This window comes from Lynx canadensis, chromosome B1 (assembly GCF_007474595.2).
Source record: "Lynx canadensis isolate LIC74 chromosome B1, mLynCan4.pri.v2, whole genome shotgun sequence".
NCBI classification, from domain to species: domain Eukaryota; kingdom Metazoa; phylum Chordata; class Mammalia; order Carnivora; family Felidae; genus Lynx; species Lynx canadensis.
In genome coordinates, this window is record NC_044306.2 from 144,345,979 (window position 1) to 144,368,454 (window position 22,476).

The window sequence follows — 22,476 nt, forward strand, 5'->3', positions numbered from 1 at the left end:
CAGCAAAGGAAACAACCAACAAAACTAAAAGGCAACCAACGGAATGGGAAAAGATATTTGCAAATGACATATCGGACAAAGGGCTAGTATCTAAAATCTATAAAGAGCTCACCAAACTCCACACCCGAAAACAAATAACCCAGTGAAGAAATGGGCAGAAAACATGAATAGACACTTCTCTAAAGAAGACATCCGGATGGCCAACAGGCACATGAAAAGATGTTCAGCGTCGCTCCTTATCAGGGAAATACAAATTAAAACCACACTCAGGTATCACCTCACGCCAGTCAGAGTGGCCAAAATGAACAAATCAGGAGACTATAGATGCTGGAGAGGATGTGGAGAAACGGGAACCCTCTTGCACTGTTGGTGGGAATGCAAATTGGTGCAGCCGCTCTGGAAAGCAGTGTGGAGGTTCCTCAGAAAATTAAAAATAGACCTACCCTATGACCCAGCAATAGCACTGCTAGGAATTTATCCAAGGGATACAGGAGTACTGATGCATAGGGGCACTTGTACCCCAATGTTCATAGCAGCACTGTCAACAATAGCCAAATTATGGAAAGAGCCTAAATGTCCATCAACTGATGAATGGATAAAGAAATTGTGGTATATATACACAATGGAATACTACGTGGCAATGAGAACGTGGCCATGTAGCAACGTGGATGGAACTGGAGAGTGTAATGCTAAGTGAAATAAGCCATACAGAGAAAGACAGATACCATATGGTTTCACTCTTATGTGGATCCTGAGAAACTTAACAGGAACCCATGGGGGAGGGAAGGAAAAAAAAAAAAAAAAAAAGAGGTAGAGTGGGAGAGAGCCAAAGCATAAGAGACTGTTAAAAACTGAGAACAACTGAGGGTTGATGGGGGGGGGGGGGGAGGGGAGGGTGGGTGATGGGTATTGAGGAGGGCACCTTTTGGGATGAGCACTGGGTGTTGTATGGAAACCAATTTGTCAATAAATTTCATATATATATATATATATATATATATATATATATATATATGAAAAAAAAAAAGGATCATTCACCATGATCAATTTATTTTGAATTTATTTCAGGGATGCAAGGACAGTTCAATATCTACAAATAAATCAACATGATACATATTAAGAAAATGAAGGAGGGGCACCTGGGTGGCGCAGTCGGTTGAGCGTCCGACTTCAGCCAGGTCACGATCTCACGGTCCGTGAGTTCGAGCCCCACGTCAGGCTCTGGGCTGATGGCTCGGAGCCTGGAGCCTGTTTCCGATTCTGTGTCTCCCTCTCTCTCTGCCCCTCCCCCGTTCATGCTCTGTCTCTCTCTGTCCCAAAAATAAATAAAAAACGTTGAAAAAAAAATTAAAAAAAAAAAAAGAAAATGAAGGATTAAAATCGTATGATCATTTCAATAGATGCAGAAAAAGCATGTGACAGAATTCAACATCTATTTATGATACAAATTCTCAACAGAGCGGGTAGAGAGGGAATGTACCTCAACAGGCCACATGTGACAAGCCTATAGCGAACATACTCAATAGTGAAAAGATGAAAGCTTTTCTCTAAGGAACAAGACAACTTATTTTGTTGTCTAATCAACTAATCAACTGGCTAGTACTAGCTGAGAACTAATTAAGTGGTCTAATAAACTAATAAAACTCTCACCACACTTACTCAACATAGTATTGGAAGTCCAAGCTGCAGCAATCAGACAAGGAAATAAAGGCATCCAACTGGTAAAGAAAAATGAAACTGTCACTACCTGCATGACACTATATAAAGACACCTTAATACGCCACCAAAAAACTACCAGGACTAATAAATGATTCAGTAAAGTTTCAGATACACAATTAATAACACAATCTATTGTTTCTATACACTAATAACAAACTATCAGAAAAAGAAATTAAGAAAACAATCCCATGTACAATTACATCAAAAAGAATAAAATACCTAGGGAATAAATTAACCAAGGAGGTCAAAGACCTGCACTCTGAAAATTATTAAGATATTGATGACATGAAGAAACTGAAGATGACACAGATAAATGGAAGATTTTCTGTGCTAATGAACTGGAAGGATAATGTTAAATTTCCATACCAACCAAAGCAATCTACAGATTGAGTACAATCCCTATCAAAATGCCAACAGTATTTTCACAGAACAAATAATTCTAAAATTTGTATGGACCACAAAGGATACGAAATAGCCGAAGCAATCTTGAGAAAGAAGAACAAAACTGGAGGTATCACGCTACAAATATACTACAAATATAGCACAAATCTATTGTAATCAAAACAGTATGGTACTGGCACATAAAAAGACACAAGGATCACTAAATAGACAGAAAGCCCAGAAACAAACCCATATATATATGGTGAATTAATCTGTGATAAAGAAGGCAAGATGCACCACAAGGAAAAGACAGTCTCTTTAATAATGGTACTGGGAAAACTATAAAACTACATGCAAAAGAATGAAATTGGACCACTTTTTATACCACACACAAAAATAAACTAAAAATGAATTGAAGACTTAAATGTGAGACCTAAAACCATAAAACTCCTAAAAGAAAACATAGAGGTAATTCTGGACAACAGCCCCAGAAAATATTTTCCTAATCTGTCCCCTCAGGCATGGGAAACAAAAGCAAAACTAAACAACTGAGACTACATAAGATAAAAAGGCTTTGCACAGCAAAGGACCATCAACAAAACAAAGAGGCAACCTATGGAATGGGACAATGTATCCGCAAATGATATATCCAATAAAGGGATAATTTCCTCCCCCCCCCCCACCAAAAAAGAACGAATTCATACAACTAAATGCCAAGAAAACCACAGATTAAAAATGGGCAGAGGATCTAAATAGGCATTTTTCAAAGAAGACATACAGATGGCCAACATACACGTGAAGAGAGATGCTCAACATCACTATATCAGGAAAATGCAAACCAAAACCACAATGAAGTATCACCTCATAACAGTCAGAAAGCCTAGTACCAAGGAGACAAGAGATAACAAGTGTTGGCGAGGATGTAGAGAAAAGGGAACACTTCTGCATTGATGGTGGGAATGTAATTGGTACAACCAGGATGGAAAACAGTATGGGGGTTCCTCAAAAAAATTAAAAACAGAAATACTATATAATCCGGTAGTTCCACTACTAGTATTTAGCCAAAGCAAGCCAAAACTCTAACTCGCAAAGTAATATGCACCCCAAGTTCATTGTGGCATTGTTTATAATAGCCAAGGTATGGAAGCAACTCAAGTGTCCACTGATAGATGAATGTATAAACAAGTTGCGGTATTTATATATACAATGGAATATGACTCAGCCATAAAAATAATGAAACCTTGCTGTCTGTGATGACATGGATGAACCAAAGGGTATTTAGACTAATTATGTCAGACAGGGAAAGACAAATCCATATGATTTCTTTATATGTGCTAAGAAACAAAACAAATGAACAACAAAACACAGAAACAAAGTCATAAATACAGAGACCTGGTGGTTGCCAGAGGAGGTGGGGCAGGGAGGTGTGGCAAAATGGATGAAAGGGATTAAAAAGGTACAAACTTCCAGTTATAAATAAGTCACAGGGATGAAAAACAAAGCATAGGCAATGTAGTCCTAATACTGTAATTAACTTTTGTGCAGTGATAGCTGGTAACTACACTTACTGTGGTAAGCATTTCATAATGTATGTAATTCTTAAATCACTGTTGTACACCTGAAACTAATATTCTGCGTCAATTGTAATTAACATTTTAAAAATAGGGGTGTCTGGGTGGCTCACTTGGTTAAACATCCGACTTCAGTTCAGGTCATGATCCCTCAGTCCATGGGTTCAAGCCCTGTGTGGGTCTCTTGGATAGTTCAGAGCCTGGAGCCTGCTTCGGATTCTGTGTCTCCTTCTCTCTCTCTGCCCCTCCCCCCGCTTGTGCTCTGCTCTCTCCTCGCTCTCAAAAATAAACATTTTAAAAAAATTAAAATTAGATCTAAAATAAGCCAAACAAGGGGGAAAAAAGTGTACAGACTTTTTAAAAAGCACATTGAACCGCTAACACCTAGTTTACATTTTTAGTTTTTCTCTGATCTTTCAAGTGGACTTAAATCCTCTTTGAAACATTGCAAAATGTAAACAAGTGCCAGTTATCAAAGCCCAGGCCTAAATAAGTCACTATTCAACCACCACAATATCTTGGGGGAAAAGGATACTACACTGTATAACCACATTTTCCTTGCTTATTTAGCACATATATTCATTCACTACTGTCTACTTCCCTGGGTTAATATGAGATTTAACTCAGGGACTATAAAATGAAACACTTCGTTAATGACTGTGTTTATGTAAGTGTTCATAGATTGAGGGAAGATGAAGAGATTGAGGGATGATCTATTTGAAGTTAAAGTTTGATCACTGAAAGATGAGTAAAAGAATCTTTAAAATTCTAATTCAGAATTAAATTCATGTTAATCACTACAGTATTGATATTTTAATAATCTGGCAATTCTGAAATTATATCCAACAATCTTAAATTCTTTTATTGAATTCAAATCAGAAGTATACAGGTGAGTTTTTGCAATCATAAATTATATAGAATAAATGAAAAATGAATTCTATGACATATCTGGACCAACTCTGAATTTGCAAAGTAATAACAATGTGCAGTCCTCATGTTATCAAGTGACTTTGACCAAAAGTGAAAAATACATCATTCCTTTTGATGGTTTCCTGTGGGATCCCTCAGATATTTTAAGTAATAAAGAATGTAACAGACTACAGAGCAACAAAGAGATTTACAGCAGAAGCAATGATTAAAATGATGAACGTTGCCAATGGTGGAAGGAGCATTTTGCCAGAGGATGCAGAGGGATGGGTTTTGGGACCTGGAACTGGAACTGGAAACCGGACCTGGAGCTGTTAAATGAGAAGACACAGTGACTGACACGTCATTTCTGATACTGAGTTTTATCCACCTAAACCATGCAGACATTTAGCCTGAGTCACAACTTAACTAAAATATTTCTAACCAGAAACAATGTTGAAATAAATACAGTTCATTACAGATTTCAGGCTACATTTTCATATATACCATCAGGGTATGCTGCTCTAGTTTCATCGAGGATTCCATAGCCTTTTTATATCTATGCAGACAACATACTTTGTTGTTGTTTGTTCAAGTTCTCTAGAATTTCATAGCATTTTCTGTTTTCATTTTCTGTATATACATGCAAGGTAAAGTTTAATTCTGTGTTTATTTCCAGTAAGGCTATATCTAATATATATATGCCACCAGCAACTAATAAATGATTAAATACAGCTGCACTTTTAAATGCTGAGTCCTGCCAGCTGATAAAATAAATTAACTTTTCCCCTCCATACATGAAACACTGTAGAAAATGGCTTCCCTTACATAGGAACTAGTGAAGAGGAACAGTGCAGTCCATCCATGGGAGGATGATGTTTCACATGATAATTCAGTTATCCCTTAACTAAATTATGGCCATATTTTGGTTTAGACCATACAAGGGAGAACTAGGAAGTATACAAATGGGATCACCACTCAGATTTCATACATGAAACACAGAGAAACAGGAAATAAATTTTGTAAGTCTTTAACTCACATTATCAATTTACTTGCCATGCATTTGTATGTATACAGATGGGGAAATGGAGAGGCAGGTGTACTCATACATTAGTTTGTTACTACGGAGCCGTGGTTCTCAAGGAAGCAGTACTGTCCCCTAGGAGGCAGTTTGGGAACTTGTCAGAGTATTTTTTGATAGTCACAATAGTGAGGTAGAAGTACAGAAGGCAAGATGGATGCTGTCCAATGCTCTGGACAGTGTTTGCACAATGAAAAACTAACCCACTTCCACACAAACTTCAAATGCACTGCCAAACACACATGTAAATTAATAATCTATTTATAATGCTTAAACCCAGAACCAAAATCAATTTTATGTATAAACAAGTATTTTGGATAGTTTTAATAAACATTAGTTTCCATCTAGTTTCTACTTCTTCTCTTTCATTTTCTTATACTTGCATAGAATAGCTTCCAGTCTTCTCTTAAATCCAATTTGTGTTAAGTAAATACAATCATCTGTCCATTATGTCTTTTAGTATAATGTAGGCACTTACATATTGAAATGTACATAATTTTGTTATAAATTATAATTAAAAAATTATACGGATATTTTTATGGGTGCGGGTGGGTCTTCTTATCTATGAATGGTACTTCAGGATAGTATAAAGGCTTTATAAATACTTGTTATAAAAAGGGAGAAGTGGGTTGATAGGGTTGAGAACCACCACTCTAAACAGAACACAGTTGAAAATGACTGCTTAAGAAATAGAGCCCAGTTGCTCCCACCATATACACACAAGAAGCATTTGGATATGACATTATATTCCGTTATTATGATTCCTGAAACTCTTGAAACTTTGTTCCTGTTATTGAAGAAAAATAAATTTGTCACTTCTTTTATATTGCAGATCAGACACTTATCAACTAAGGAAATGAAGTATTTCTTACTAGGATTGCCGATATCTTCCTGACTTTGGTCTTCTAAAATAGAAAGATTTTGAGTTAGTTGCATTGTACATCTATATATCCAGAAAGAGAAAAATCTGACTAAATGATTAAGCAAACATGGTTATCTCTGAGAATGGGCCTGCAGGGCAGGGTATTGGGCTTATATGTATGTGTGGGGTTGGGGAAGGGTTTAATTTTTACTCACTTGTGCTCTTTGAAATTTTGTTTACCTTGTATGTACATGTGTTTCCATTAAAAGAAAAATTAAAATTTTATTTACAAAAAAGTACTTTTTCTGCACATTGAACTAAGATTCCCAAGTACAACATTAATACCAACTATTTACTGAGTGCTTTCTATGTGTCATGCATTGTGTAAACGATTTATGTAATTGTCAGATTTCTTACAGTCCCAGTAGATATAGTTATCAGTATTATACAGATGTTCCTCAAAACTTGCACAAAATCACAGAGGCAATCAGTGGTAGCAATGTCTGATTTCAAAGCCTCTGTTCTCCATTACTATGATATACCACCTCAATTACAATGCTGTGCTAGCATTGAAATACTACAATATTGCCATATTTTGATAGTTTTGAAGACAAATACCCATTCCAGGAGCCCAGGATAGAGGCGTATTTTTTTTATAACTAAATCTGGCTGGAAGACAAGTGTCCCATGACAGAAAGTGAACAAAATTTGAAAAATGTGAGTCCTGGTTTTCTCTTTCTAGTCCTTTACAGGTTCCTTAAATTTCCTATATTCCATACTTTCATCTCTGAAATGGCAATAACAATATTTATCTTAACGATTAAACGAGATCCTGTGTAAATGTTTTGACACTTTTAAAAAGCTTGCACTACACACAGCTTTCTAGGAGAGAGCACAATACAAAACATTCCCAGCAAAACCTAGTGGCCTCTCTGGAGGACATGGCAAGTGCAGTGAGGAACACAGAATGACTGGTCTCATGCTGTAGGCTTCTCATACACACTTCTCTGATGATGCTGTTCCTGTTACTACAGATCCCCTCACAGTAGCCACCTGACCCTGGGAAGCCTCCTGTTCCATTCTGCAATAGACATGTGCAGCTGGAAGCCAACTCTTCCAGTTGCCAGTCAACTATCTTTTTCTTTGCTTAGCCCAGAGAGCCATAATAGCAGCCTGCTGCTCACAGTGAAAGGGGTTCTCAATATTTTCTCCCTCTGGCTTGCACACTGGGGTATCAGAGAAGCTGTGCAGCCCAGGTGTCTTCCTTAGCCCCCTTAAGACTGAGCTAACTGAATGATCATATTAAAGGACTCAGAACCCCATGGTACCTCCACCCCCAAAAAAGAATTTATTACCAGGTTTTTCATCCAGTTGCACCACTTTTATTCCTAAATGAGAAAGAATTTCAGATAATAATAATAATAAAGACAGCTACAACTTACTACTATTTTAACTATTTTAAACTACCATTCATTTTGCCAAACTTTATCTCATTAGGACTTTAATCAGTCCTGCAAGACATAAATTTTCTTCATTTTACAGATGTGGAAGCGGAAGCAGAAGCACCAGCACAGGAAAGTGAAATAGCTTACATAAAAAGTTACCCTGTGAAAATGGCAGAGGAAAGACTTCATTAACCTGGGTCTGTCTATACAGCCTGTGTTCATTCCTGACACCTGGCTCAGCAGCTGCCTTTCAGATAACCACTGTATCTCAAAGGAGCCAATGAAAATACTATGCAAACTCGGGCCACTGAGCTGAAGAGTTGTAGACACACAAGGTGTGTCATCAGTGTTGTTAGAGGTTCACTTCAAAGTTGTAACCAAATAAATGTGTGACACAACACGGCAAATCCGGGGGAAAAATGAAGTTTGGGGGCCTTTCAACATTTTTCCTCCTCTGTAAGCATATTTTCTGAGCCCCTTCTGAGGAACTTGACAGGAAACACTATACAGTTTCTCTGGTCACAGAAGCTCAAGGCTCCTCAATAGCCTTGTCCTCACCACAGCCTCACACTGTTTAAATATCTTTTTTCATGATTATATTTTATGGGTAGGCTAAATGTGCCATGGTAAATAAAACTGGAAAAACACTTAAGGAACCAAAGTCTTCAGGAATAATGGGTACTTGGCCGTAAGTTAAGAGACTTGGGTCCTTCACTCACTTACGTGATCTTGTGCAAAGTACTGAGGCTCCCCTGCATATCTAATGGTGACAACTGTTAACTAAACCCCCCAAATGGGCAACTTATTCTCTCATATGCCAACCACTGCTTACCAGGTAGTGAAAAAGTTTCTGGAATTTTCATTCCTAAACGAGAAAGAAGTTTTCAGTGACTTACAGTTTGCTCCAATGAGTACGTTCTCCCAACTCTTCTTGTCTGATGAGCTTAAGTGATACAAATGCCAAAGCTCCCACTGCACTGTGATTCCTGGCTTTTTATTTAAAAGTTATGGCTATGAGAGCCCTTACTGTGCAAATCCACTTCAAGCTTAGAGAAGCTTTCTGCCATGGCTTGTCTGTATGCTAGAAGACTGTATTTTGTTACCTGGAAATTCTAGATGCTGAAATGTTAGCCAAAGCAAATAGTCAGCGTCTTCATGACGCTGAATTTTCTGAGTAACTTAAGCTATAGAACCTAGAAGGTGCTGGCCTGCATGCCTCCAGGTCCCAGCAGCCTTGCCTTCAGCCATGCCCCTAACAAGCTAAGTTTCCTGCTCTAGGAACATATGAATGCTAGGGAAGAAAGACACTTTTTTTCCTCTCTACTCTCCTCCCCAGCTAAATCTTAGTAGAATGGCTAGCAGTAGGCTGTAAGGGAAATGTTAATGAATAATAGTCTCATGAAGATATATTTCTTAATGCCTGGGGGAATTCTTCTCACCTCATACTTCGACCCAAAGAGTAAAAAGAAAGCTGTCTTACCAGGTATTTGCGTGGGTTCATGGCTCATCATACCTCAAGACAAAAATAAATATTAGTGTTAATCAATTGCCTTGCATTGTGAATGGTCCCCTCTGTCTACACCTCCCCCATCTCCAATCCTTAAAAAAAAAAAAAAAAAAAAAAAAAAAAAAAAAAGGGAAAAGAAAACTATCAACAAAAACACCTTTTTTTTTTTAAGTTTTATTTATTTTTGAGAAAAAGAGAGCAAGGGAGGGGCAGAGAGAGAGGGAGAGAGAGAACCCCAAGCAGCGTCCATGCTATCAGTGCACAGCCCCACATGGGGCTGGAACCCACAAACTATGAGATTATGACCTGAGCCAAAATCAAGAGTTGGACACTTAACCGACTGAGCCACCCAGGCACCCCATCTTTTTTTTTTAATTAAATTAATTAATTTATTTTTTAATTTTTTAATTTGAGAGAGAGTGAGCACATGCACAAGTGGGGGAGGGTCAGAGAGAGAGAGAGGGAGAAAATCCCAACAGGCTCTGTGCAGCCAATGCATAGCCTGACACGGGGCTCAATCCCACGAGCTGCGAGATCATGACCTGAGTGGAAATGAAGAGTTGGACGTTTAACCAACTGAGCCACCCAGGTACTCCCCCCCACCCCAAACACCTTTCAATGGCTCTTCATCCTCTGACAAAGCAAGCCCACTATTTAGCCTGGTCTTCAAGAACTTTCATGATATGGCCCATATATCTTCAATCAATCTTTATAAGGCAGTCCTAGCACATTGGCTTTTAAACGAAATAGTGCCGGGTCTAAGAGTCTGCTTGGTCTAGTACTATTGTCATTATAATTATTAGTTCTGTGATTGGGCAGGCTTCTAATCCCTCTGAGCTTCAATTCCTTATTTATGCCAAAAAATACTTACACTGTAGGTTTGTAGTAAATGATAATTAAAGGAGATACATCATAAAAGTGCTTAGTACACTGCGTGGAACATATTAAACATTCAATTAATGGAGTCCCTCTGTTCTGGCTTAACTCATTCCTCAAACTCTTCCATGTCCAACAATGGCCTTAGTCCTAGAAGTCAGTCCTCATGTCACCTCCTAACCTTATAGCCAGTCTCAGAGGGTATGGAAAAAGATCACTTACCAGGTAAGACAGTGGTCTCCTGGCTTTTCGTTCCTAAAGATGAGAGCAGAAATTGTTTAGTGAAAAATACAATCAACTTGAAAATTAATGTAACCTTATATTTATATGGCTTTTTACAGTGGAAAACTAAAAGCTCTGAGAGGTGGCAGGGGACAGGGGCCTGGAGTCTGACTTAACGGTGAGAACAACTATGGCTAGTGACCCAGGAGCTCTCTGAAAGTAAGCAAAACTTGGGGCGCCTGGGTGGCGCAGTCGGTTGGGCGTCCGACTTCGGCCAGGTCACGATCTCACGGTCCGTGAGTTCGAGCCCCGCGTCAGGCTCTGGGCTGATGGCTCAGAGCCTGGAGCCTGTTTCCCATTCTGTGTCTCCCTCTCTCTCTGGCCCTCCCCCGTTCATGCTCTGTCTCTCTCTCTGTCCCAAAAATAAATAAACGTTGAAAAAAAAAAAAAAAAGTAAGCAAAACTTCCTCTCAGCTCTTGTTGATTTTTTTAAGATTCAGTCCAAAGACTCTGACCTAGATTTATTTCTTAAAAATAAAACTTCTTGATTACATACATTATAATTACAGATAATTTGGAAAAACACAGGAAATTATTAAAAATTACTCAAAATCCCAGATTTCAGAGCTACTCATGCTCAACATTTTTGGTATATCTCCTTTCAATTTCTTTGCTATGTATAATGTATGTCCATATACATTTTTAAGCATTTTTCCCAACTTTATTGGTGATGTAATTGATAGCACTGTAAGTTTAAGGTGTACAGCATGATGATTTGAATTATATGTATTGTGAAATGATTACAATTAACATCCAGCATCTCATATAGTTATTTAAAAAAAGAATGGAGAATTTAAAAAAGCATCTCATGTAGTTATTTTAAAAAAGAAAGAATTTTTCCCTTGTGACAAGATCTACTCTCTTAACAACTTTAAAATGTGCCATACAGCAGTAGTAGTCTAGTCATCATTCTTTACATTACATACCCAGTACTTATTTATAAGTGGATGTTTGTATCTTTTGACAGTTAAAATGAAGTTGCCATTACAGTCTGTACACTGTTTTACATCATATTTTTACTTGCCACTATAAGCACTTTCTCATGTCTTTAAATATTTTTCAAAAACATGATTTTTAAGTTGCTTAGTGTTTCATAATATGGATATTAGTTAACAATACCCCACTGTTGGACACTAAGGTTATTTATAAATTCTGGCTACCATCACAGTGTAAACATTTTGCACACAAATCTTTATATTTCCTTAGGACAAATATCTAAAAGTGTTAAAACTAGGTTAAAAGGCATGGACATTTTTAAGGCTACATACTATCAAACTGCCCTTCAAAAAGTTCCAATTTACAATCTTATCATTAATTTCTTAGGGTCCCTGTCTCAGCACCCTTGAGGACATTTGAGTAATATCATTATAAAAAAAAAAAGACAAAAAAAAAAACCTGGAAATGAGTTGTACTTTGAAATACACTAAACAATCAGATGTATATAGTTAACAGCATTTATTACTCAGATTGCTGGAAGCAGAAATAAATACACAAAATCATTTTAATTTAGAAAAAAATAATGCCATTTTTTAATGCTCCTGCCCAACACCCTAACCCTAGGTCACAAGAGTTTGTGAGTAATTAGTCATACCTTCCTCTACCCCTGTAACAGCTAACCTTATATAAAAGCAGAAAATATGCTCTTTAGAACTAATTCCTCATGTCATGTCTCTAACTGCTCTGTGGGTCATCTTGGAGATAAGACAGATAGGTAAGAGAGAGAGCTGCTGTGTCATCTTTACAAAGAATGTCCATCTGTAACTCAGGAGGGCTCTGATATACCAAACAAGTACGCTAGTGGGTTCTGCCTTCTTCCGACTTTTCCTTACCATGCCATGCTTACCTGTTTCCATCACTAAGAGAGCCATATTGCAAATGAAAACCCCCAGAGTTTATGAAAATGTCTTACCAGAGTCTTCAAGATTCTGATTTTTCTCACCTAAGTTATAAGAAGAAACTTATCCGTTTTAGTGATAAAACAAAATAACTGAGAATTACTATACTTACAACAAACTATTTTCAGGTATGATAGCCATAAAGAATCACTTGGTACATCCAGTCAACTAAAGCTACTAAATGTAAGCCAGAGTCTAAATGTACCTAATTGGAACCTTCCTCTGGCCCCCTTTATAAAGAAAAATCATCACATATAGCAAATCTCTGGGGGATCTCAATGAGCTAGAAAAATGTCTATCTTGAAGAGTTAGCTGAAATCTCTGTGAAATGACCAGTAAAACTTGTGGCTGCAATGGGCCAATAAGAAGTGTTGCAAAGCAAGTCCTCAAGGGCATAAAATGCTTCACATCAGGACAGGAAATATCTGCTAAAAATCAAGTAAATTGCATACTTAAGAAAAAGCCAGATGCTGTTCTCTCATCAATAAAGAAAAACATACTGTAGCTACATGGGCCAAACACATAATAAGGAACTTAAATGCAAAGAAGTGATCTGAGTCATATCACCGTAAGTGGAAACTTAGGGAGGAAAAGCATCTAATCACCTAGATACTTTAGTCAAATGATAGCAAATATCAGCATCTCTGACAGATGCAAATGAGTAGCTTTTCTACTTTCATCTGGATGTGTGGTGCCACACAGGCTAATTTCAGTGACTAAATACAGAACTATACATAAGAGGTCCTCAGACCTGTCAAAAGCAACTAGCTCTTCAGGTCTACTCCCCTGAACGTTTCCATATTCTTCAGATCTCCAAAGACCCAACCCCTCTCATTTGTAGGAAGGTAAGTTTCCCCAAAATAGATACCCCCCCCCCCCCCGCTTATCTGTCAAGTTACTTCCCTTCCTGTCTGCAAAGTACTCTTTCTTCAGCTAAGAAGTGAATTTGCTAACAGGAAAGAGCTGCTAAATATTAAACATCCATTTAAAGATTATTTTTAAAAATTAGAGCACACTTACCAGGGTTGTAGATATAGATGGGTTGAGAATATTCTGAAATACAAACACGTTTTCATTACCTAAGTACTATCATCAGATTTAAATAAATGTCAGGTTCACTCTATTTTTAAATGCTTGTTAATAAGAAAGATTCAGGTTGGCTTACAAAAATACAGTAATATGAGAAATTTAAGATTTTAATCTCAAAGCAAATGGATATGGATTTATTTTAATTACATGAAGAATTCATAGAAAAACTAGCCAGGAAGACAGCTAGAAGCAGACCGTTATTCTCAAACTTTTTAGCAAGGAAATCTTCAAAAGGATCCACCCAAAGCATGCATTAGCCTAAAGCATTTTCTGGAAACCTTGGTTCAAATCTATTGGGCTTATCTGATAATGCTATTCCTCGTAGAAATCCTGTTTCTCTTCCCAAATCTTTCCTATGGTCCTCTGAGAAAGATTATTTTTGTTACCTCCTCTTATTTTTCACTGAGAAGCAGAGACAAACAAACCATATTACCATTCTGTCCCCCCCTGATTCCCTCCTTAAGCCAAATGCACTCTACTTCTTCCCTTTGTCAGTCTCCAAGATGTTATTTCCTAAGATATCAAAATATAAGACTATGAATCTAGCTCTGTGCATAGGAATCATGTAGGGGCATTTAGAAGTCCTTAAGCTCCTACATGGACAGGCTATGGTGAGAGTAGCATGGTCCCTGAATGCCCAAGGCAAATGCTGTGTTTGAGAGCACAGCACCAGGCGTGGCTAGGGGTGGAGAGTAAGCAGCAGAGGCTCCTGGGCCCTCCACCTGACACGGTGGTGGTGGCGGCGGTGGCAGTGGTAGCAGCAGCAGCACATCTTAGCCTCAAGAAAATGATGGCTGATGGTATGACAATATGGTGGGGTGGCTCTGCCGCATGCCTGGGAGAGGAACACTGATAAAATTCCCCTTAGAAAGATAATACTTTAAAAGCATATCTTACCCATGTTCTCAATACAATTTTCAGCTTTTAGTCCTGAAATATGAAGATACAGCTTTGTTAGACACAATCTGCCTTAGTAAAGATTTCAAATTGGTTTCATGGCTACTGATAACCTAATTTGTCAGCTTTAGTCTATCAGATCCACAATTTGGTGGGATTCAAAATGCAGAACAATTACATTTTTGTATTTATACTACAGCCACCAAACAGTATGATCTTTGATAAAATATCTAATGCTTCTGGAATTAAGTTTCCTTAGCTGTACCTTTTACTGGGAATTTGCTTCAAATGACCTCTAAATACCCATCCAAGGCTAACATTTTATGATTCTATTTTATGATTAGTCTGCAAAAGTTAGGAAAAAATTTACCCCTCTGTTCAGTTAATCTTCTCTTCAGATACTAAATGTCCTCAACAGCAAACCTATCCTTTTACTATGACAATTCCTATTCACTGGAGAAAGAGAATCTCAATCAGGTCTTCTAGATCCTTGAATATATAAATAAAGATCCTTCACATTCATATAAGGCAACAAGTTGGTCTACCCCAAACATTAATCTATGGTCTGTTCCAGAACACTGACCTATATATATATAAGAAAATTCTACAGTTTTTGGAGAGCAGGAATATGGCACCTACTAGTGTATCTTTATAAGGTCCTAGTCCATCTCCTTGGTGATGCCCTAGAAAAAGTCACCAGTGCTGCAGCAACAACTCTGATATGCCCAACTATGGTTATGGCAAGAACTTCAGTGAGAGGATGTTTAGATTTGGAGCCACCATGAAATACAGAGGGCTTCCTAGAAAGTCACATGAGGATCTAGAGTCCCATGGTCTCTTCTCCATGTTTGGTTAACTCACTGATCTAATCTGGATATTCAGCTACCTGAAGATGAATCTTTCCATCTAAAATGGAGGAGGGGATCCCCAAGATGTCTGGCTTCACTATGAGAGATGCACTTTTCCATAATCTGCTCTCAAATCCTGTACCATCTTGTGTAGGATTTGAACCAAGAATCTAGGTGTCTTGGTCCAGTTTCCACTGGTCAAGGAAATGGTAGGGATCTGTTCAAATCTGGATGGTGCCCTGAGGCTAACCTCAGGTGTCTGACTAGACTGAAATTTTTGTTTATCTATTTATTTTGAGAGAGAGGCGGAGAGAGAGTGAGCACGCACGTGCACACATCCAGGGGAGAAGCAGAGAGAGGGAGAGAGAGAATCCCAAGCAGGCTCTGCACTGCCAGTGTAGAGCCCAACACGGGACTTGCACCCACAAACCGTGAGATAACGACCTGAGCCAAAACCAAGAGTCAGACACTTAACAGACTGAGCCATCCAGGCGCCCTTAGACTAGACATTTTTTTTTAATTTTTTTTTAATGTTTTTATTTATTTTTGAGACAGAGACAGAGCATGAGCAGGGGAGGGTCAGAGAGGGAGGGAGACACGGAATCTGAAACAGGCTCCAGGCTCCGAGCTGTCAGCACAGAGCCCGACGCGGGGCTCAAACTCACACACCGCGAGATCATGACCTGAGCCGAAGTCGGACACTCAACCGACTGAGCCCCCCAGGCGCCCCTAGACTAGACATTTTTTAAGAACAGTCTAGAGACTAATACAAAATATTGCTTTAGCAGGAAATGAGTAAGTGCAAGCCTTACTCAGAGGACTTAGTTGAGGGTGAGGTAAAGGTGAGGGAAGATGTGGATAAGAAAGCTATTGGTATAACAGAAAGATTCAGCCAGGGGACTAGACACTGGGGGATTTTAAAACTTTTATCTTTCGTCTGTACCACACATTAGAGTATATTTCTCAAAGTGTAGTCTTCTAATCACATACTTAAGAATCATCTGGGTGCTTATTAAAAAGTACACCAGGGCCCTAGCTAGGACTACGGACTGATACAGAATTTCTGGGGGTGATGCCTTGTATTCTGCATTTTAAACAAGAAATCCCAAGTGATTTTTAAGCACAAAATTTTTGAGAGCCTCCAGTAATAGAGAATGGATCTTCTTTAATGTTTAACACAGATCCATTTATTCAAGACTGCATTTCTCTTCCCCATTTGACTGAACTTAATTTTCCATTAGTTTTTTAACAGCAAAAAAGTAAACTATTTTGGGTTAAAAGAGAGGAGACTGGTGCAGAAATAAACAGGAGAAAGCACAAATATATAGAGAATTAAAGAAGGGACTATAACCACAGATTTGATAGGTGTAAAAAAAAAACCCACAAGATTACTGTGACTAGATTTACACCAATAAATTTGAAATATAGAACAAATGCCTAGAAAAACAGAACTTATTAAAACTCAAGAATAAATAGAAACTTGAATGGTACTATAACCATTAAGTAGTTTAAATTTTTTCCATAAAAAAAATACAAAGATAATTTGGTTTTTACAGAGTACTAAAGAGGAGGGTGCTGTACAGAGAGAACCCCAGAGATCTTCAAAGGGTTTCCTTTGAATACTGAGCAAAATACGGATCAACTTATGTGATCGGGTATGGGGAAACTACCTGAGGCCAGGGAAAGAATCCATGAGAACACAAATGGTGCCTATTTCTACCAGTCACACTAGAAAACCTTGCAAACTGCCATTTTAGCAGAGAACTCTACAGTAAGAAGACTCAGAAACAGTCCAGACAACAGTAAATAAAGCCCTCTCTGGAGTTCCCTTTCTCCTTCAGATCCCCAGAAATTACAGATGTCTGTAACCAAACTCAGAGCTGATTGGAATTTCCAGCAACAAGACTAAGGCAGTATTTGTTAATCACTGGGTTTCTGCACATAAGCATTTCTTCCCTTTGGGAGATGCTACTGCTTGCCTGTTACTGGGACTGAGACTGTCTCACTGCAAGAAAAGTCATGTCTCTCCAACCCACTATCTTATCATGCGATGGGCTCTCCCTGAATTTAAGTTCCACCAGTAAGATAAAACCCCAGAAGTTCCATGGTCCATGGATATTTACTTCCAATTAAGAGCCAAACCTGACTCCTAAGGCCTTGACCACTTTCACAAACAAGTGGCTGTCTATGGGACCTGCAGTCTCCAAACAGTGGCGGAGGTGTCCGTGAATGCTATAGCAAATTCACAGGGCTACCAAAGGATATTTTAAAATTTCAGGACAAACGCAGATGTACTTGGTATCTGTCAGGCACAGCAAGAACTACAACTTGAAGTGGAACTCAGTTGCAAAGTCATCCCATGTCAATATTCTGTTTGATGGACATATTTGCAAGGCTGGGTTTTCGGCAATTATGACAAAAAGCAAATATATGTGAAAAATCAGTGTGGATCAGGAAATAAGTGGTGTCTAATCTGATTGCAAAGTCTGACAAACTGTGCAGTGTTAAACAGGCATATATATCCCATTAGCAAGTTACTGTAGCTAAGAATGAAATAATCTTTAGAAAACTGTTTATGTATATTACTTTTTCAAACAGTTAGTAAGGTGTCAGAACATAAACACTTACTGAGTTGTTTGACTCTATAAATGGAACCTTTTAGGTATTTCTTTTAGCATATGGACACTGTCAAAACAATTATGACAACACTAGGAACACCATGAACCAAGAAAATCTGAGAACCTCCACATCAGACATCACAAAAGCCTTATGTACTCCTTTACCCTGAACTACTGGCTCAACGGAGACCTTAGCTACAAGACTTCACACCTGAAAAGACAGCACAGTTCTCTAATAAAACAGCCTTCCCCCAGGTTGGGCACATCCAATGGAGTGCTGCATCCATCCATTATAATAATTTATTCATTTTCTTGGATGCTCTTGCGAGTAGCTGAATTTCAAATGGTGATCCTGGAAGGAAGTACACTGCCCTGGGACTGACTAAAATCTACCTTTATATACATTCATGTGCCAATCCTAATGCTCTAGACTGTATGATCAGGCCCCTGAGACACTGAGAACTGGATTACTAAAGATAAAGCCATATGTAGTCCCTCTCTACATAAGCAAATGCATCAAATACAACTCAAGAACTCAAGCTTTATGCTACATGTGTACATGCTTATATGAAGTGAATGCACCTAGAGAAAAGCACCTGGGGACTGGCAAAGCAAATCAGGCATGTGAGGCCATCATCTACTATAGCTTCTGGCTCTCTAAGCAAATCTACCACAGTAAGGAAGTCATTTATAAAGGATTAGGACCTCAAACGAAAAATTCTATTAGCCTTCCAATGAAGATCTCTACAAGACTGACTGGTTGGCTGTCTTGAGATATTTATAAGTTGCATTAAACCATGCTAACCTCTGTTAGCTAATTTTCCAAGTATCAAGGAATTAGGTGTTAAAGAATGAGGTGAACTGGAGGAATAGCATACTCTCCTCCTTTCTGTGTGGGTATGCTTGTTCTGACCTCAGTGGATGGATAGACATTCACACAATACCTGCTTTTACTTCAGTAAATCAATACATATTTCATATGACCTCAGCAAACAAATAGATCATATTGATTAGATCAAAACCATGAGTACATGAAACTGGAGGTTGACTTTGCTTCCAGTGGTTCTGTAGCTAGACTCCTTTGCCACAGAGGTCACCATGGAACTGATTATTGTGGAAAAATGACAGCCAATCTGGATCATCCTCAAGAGGAAGTGACCAACTGTAACAGGATGGGATTATGGTAGGCAGCTTCTGACATGGTTCCCAGTGATCCTGCCTCCTGGTACTCACGCCCTTATATAATCCTCTCCTCTTGCATGTGGACTGAGCCTAATGACTTGCTTTTAGCAAACAGAATACAGCAAAGGTGATGAGACGTTACTTCCATGATTAGGCTGTGAAAGACTATGACTTACTGGAACTTTACTCCTCTCAGGGGAGGCTAAAAAGGAGTGTTAATCAGAACCAGTGAATATACTTATGTTTAATGAGCCCTCAAGGGCTAGGGGTGGATTTATGAAAACTAAATTTGGACAGTCCTACAGGTTTATCTTCCTTCCCTCTTTTGATGGCTTAGCAGAGAACTGGCTCAACAGGTCTCAGTAAGATTAATAAAATAGACTAAAACCAGCCACTGGAATCCAGGGGCTCCTCTGGAGTAAAAGTAACAGGGTTACTTTTCCAGCTAAAGAACCTTGATATATTCCCTGCCCCCATGACTCTACCAATATGTAGAACATATTTACATATATACAATCTTGACCCTCTCTATAGAAACACTGGCCAAAATGCCAGATGATCTATGCCTAGCCTGTTCAGTAAAATAATGAGAGATCAGAGTATGATGTATATTGTACTATCTCTCGAAGTTTCCTTCCAGTAAATCTTATATTTGCACTATAAGGCACAGGGAATCCCAAAGCTATGGTTTTCTACCAGGTATCATAATTCATCTATAGTTTTCTCAATCCAGGTACAATTTTCCAATGGGTCATTTTTAAAAGTAAGGAATGTAGCATGATTGTACCATTCACATTCACATTCTACGTTTATCAAGTTTTCTAGGAAAACGGTACAGAAGAAGGTTAGCCTGCAGTAATTTCCCCATGCGAAAGGAGTAAGGATTTTTGTTCCCATTTACCCCACAGTTCACTCATACAATCTTTGATTAAAACCAAAATTAGGGGGCGCCTGGGTGGCGCAGTCGGTTAAAGCGTCCGACTTCAGCCAGGTCACGATCTCGCGGTCCGTGAGTTCGAGCCCGCGTCGGGCTCTGGGCTGATGGCTCAGAGCCTGGAGCCTGTTTCCGATTCTGTGTCTCCCTCTCTCTCTGCCCCTCCCCTGTTCATGCTCTGTCTCTCTCTGTCCCAAAAATAAAAAAAAAAAAAAAAAAAAAGTTGAAAAAAAAACCAAAATTAGTACTTTTGACCACCAGAAAATTGTACTACACCAATGTTTTCTCCAATTCATAACCAACTGACCTATTTTTTGGGTGGTGGGGGGGGATAACTAGTTTTTGTAAGGCCCACAATAAATTTTTACCTTGGAAATCATACACAAGTTTAAAACCATTAACACAGAACTATATTAGAGCTAAATTTAGTATAATTTTTTATCCCTTCTAGAAATACATTTTTTTCATCCAGAGTTATATTCAGTGACATTGGAACAAGGTTCTGATTATATCCGTCTGGCTTGAGTTTTTAAAATCCCTGCTTATTATCCAAAAAGCCTAGCTTTGGGGCGCCTAGGTGGCTCAGTCACCTAAGTATCTGACTTCGACTCAGATCATGATCTCACGATTCATGAGTTTGAGCTCCATGTCAGGCTCTGTACTGACAGCTCAAAGCCTGGAGCCTGCTTCAGATTCCCTGTCTCCCTCTCTCTCTGCCCCTCCCCTGCTCACACTCTGACTCTGCCCCCCCCCCCTCAAAAATAAATAAACATTAAAAAAAACCTTAAAGGGCGCGTGGGTGGCTGAGTCAGTTGGGTGTCCGGCTTTGGCTCAGGTCATGATCTCGCTATTCCGAGTTCGAGCCCCGAGTTGGGCTCTGTGCCAATGGCTCAGAGCCTGGGGCCTGCTTTGGATTCTGTGTCTCCCTCTCTCTCTGCCCCTCCCCCACCCACGCGCGTGTGCGTGCACTCTCTCTCTCTCTCTCAAAAAGTGAATAAACATTAAAATTAAAAAACAAAACCAAAAAACTTAAAAAAGAGCCTACCTTTATTATTCTTTTTCCTTAGCTCAAACTAGTTTATACACATTTCTGTTTTTATTTTTTATTTTACTTATTTTCTTGTTTCAAGTTTTCATTTAAATTCTGGTAAGTTAATAGGTAGTGTAATACTGGTTTCAGGAGTAGAGTCTAGCGATTCATCACTTACATATAACACCCAGTGCTCTTCACAAAAAGTACCCTCCGTCACCAGCCCACCCTCAGTTTGTTCTTTATAGTTGAGAGTCTCTTATGGTTTGCCTCCCTTTTTTTCCCCCTTCCCCTATGTTCATCTGTTTTGTTTCTTAAATGCCACATACAAGTGAAATCATATGGTATTTCTTTCTTTCCCTGATTGACTTATTTCACTTAGCAGAAGACTCTCTAGCTCAATCCATGTAATTGCAAATGAATGCAAATTTCATTCTTTTTGATAGGTAATGTTCTATTATATGTGTGTGTGTATACACACACACACACACACGCACACACACCACATCTTCTTTCTCCATTCTTCAGGTGATGGACATTTGGGCTCTTTCCATAATTTAGCTATTGTTGATAATGCTGTTATAAACATCAGGGTGCATGTGCCCCTTCAAATCAGTATTTTTGTATCTTTTAGGTAATGCATAGTAACACAACTGCTGGGTCATAGGGTAGTTCTATTTTTAACTTCTTGAGGAACCTCCATACTGCTTTCCAGAGTGGCTGCACTAGTTTGCATTCCCACAAACAGTGTTAAGAGGGTTCCCCTTTCTCCGCATTCTCACCAACGTCTGTTGTTTCCTGTGTTAATTTTAGCCATTATGGCAGGTGTGAGGTGGTATCTCATTGTGGTTTTGACTTGTATTTCTCTGATGATAAGTGAAGTTGAGCATCTTTTCATGTTTCTGTTAGCTACCTGAATGTCTTCTTTGGGAAAATGCCTGTTCATGTCTTCTGCCCATTTCTTAACTGGATTACCTTGGGGTGTTGAGTTTGGTAAGTTCTTTACAGATTTTGGATACTAATCCTTTATCAGATATGTCATTTGCAAATATCCTCTTCCATTCTGTAAGTAGTATTTCAGTTTTGTTCTTTCCTTCATTGTGCAGAAGGTTTTTTACTTGATGAAATCCCAATAGTTCATTTTTGTTTTTGTTTCCCTTGCCTCCAGAGATGTGTCTAGTAAGAAGTTGCTGTGGCCAAGGTCAAAGAGGTTGATGCCTCTGTTCTCCTCTAGGATTTTGATTTGTCTCATACTTAGGTCTTTTATCCATTTTTATTTTTGTGTATGGTGTAAGAAAGTTGTCCAGTTTCATTCTTCTGCATGTTGCTGTCCAATTTTCCCAACACCATTTG

The 22,476-nt window shown here is 38.6% G+C and overlaps 1 protein-coding gene across 1 annotated transcript in view; it reads right to left on the reverse strand.

Annotated features, from left to right (window-relative positions):
* Positions 1 to 4,507: 4,507 nt before the first annotated feature.
* Positions 4,508 to 22,476, reverse strand: part of ART3 (ADP-ribosyltransferase 3 (inactive)) — a 34,372-nt gene continuing 16,403 nt past the window's right edge. Inside the window, 10 exon segments of the mRNA XM_030313650.1 lie at positions 4,508 to 4,894; positions 4,896 to 4,909; positions 6,531 to 6,563; positions 7,876 to 7,908; positions 8,798 to 8,830; positions 9,446 to 9,478; positions 10,571 to 10,603; positions 12,540 to 12,569; positions 13,546 to 13,578; positions 14,512 to 14,544. Of these exon segments, the coding sequence (XP_030169510.1) occupies positions 4,769 to 4,894; positions 4,896 to 4,909; positions 6,531 to 6,563; positions 7,876 to 7,908; positions 8,798 to 8,830; positions 9,446 to 9,478; positions 10,571 to 10,603; positions 12,540 to 12,569; positions 13,546 to 13,578; positions 14,512 to 14,544 (401 nt within the window). The 3' untranslated portion in view covers positions 4,508 to 4,768.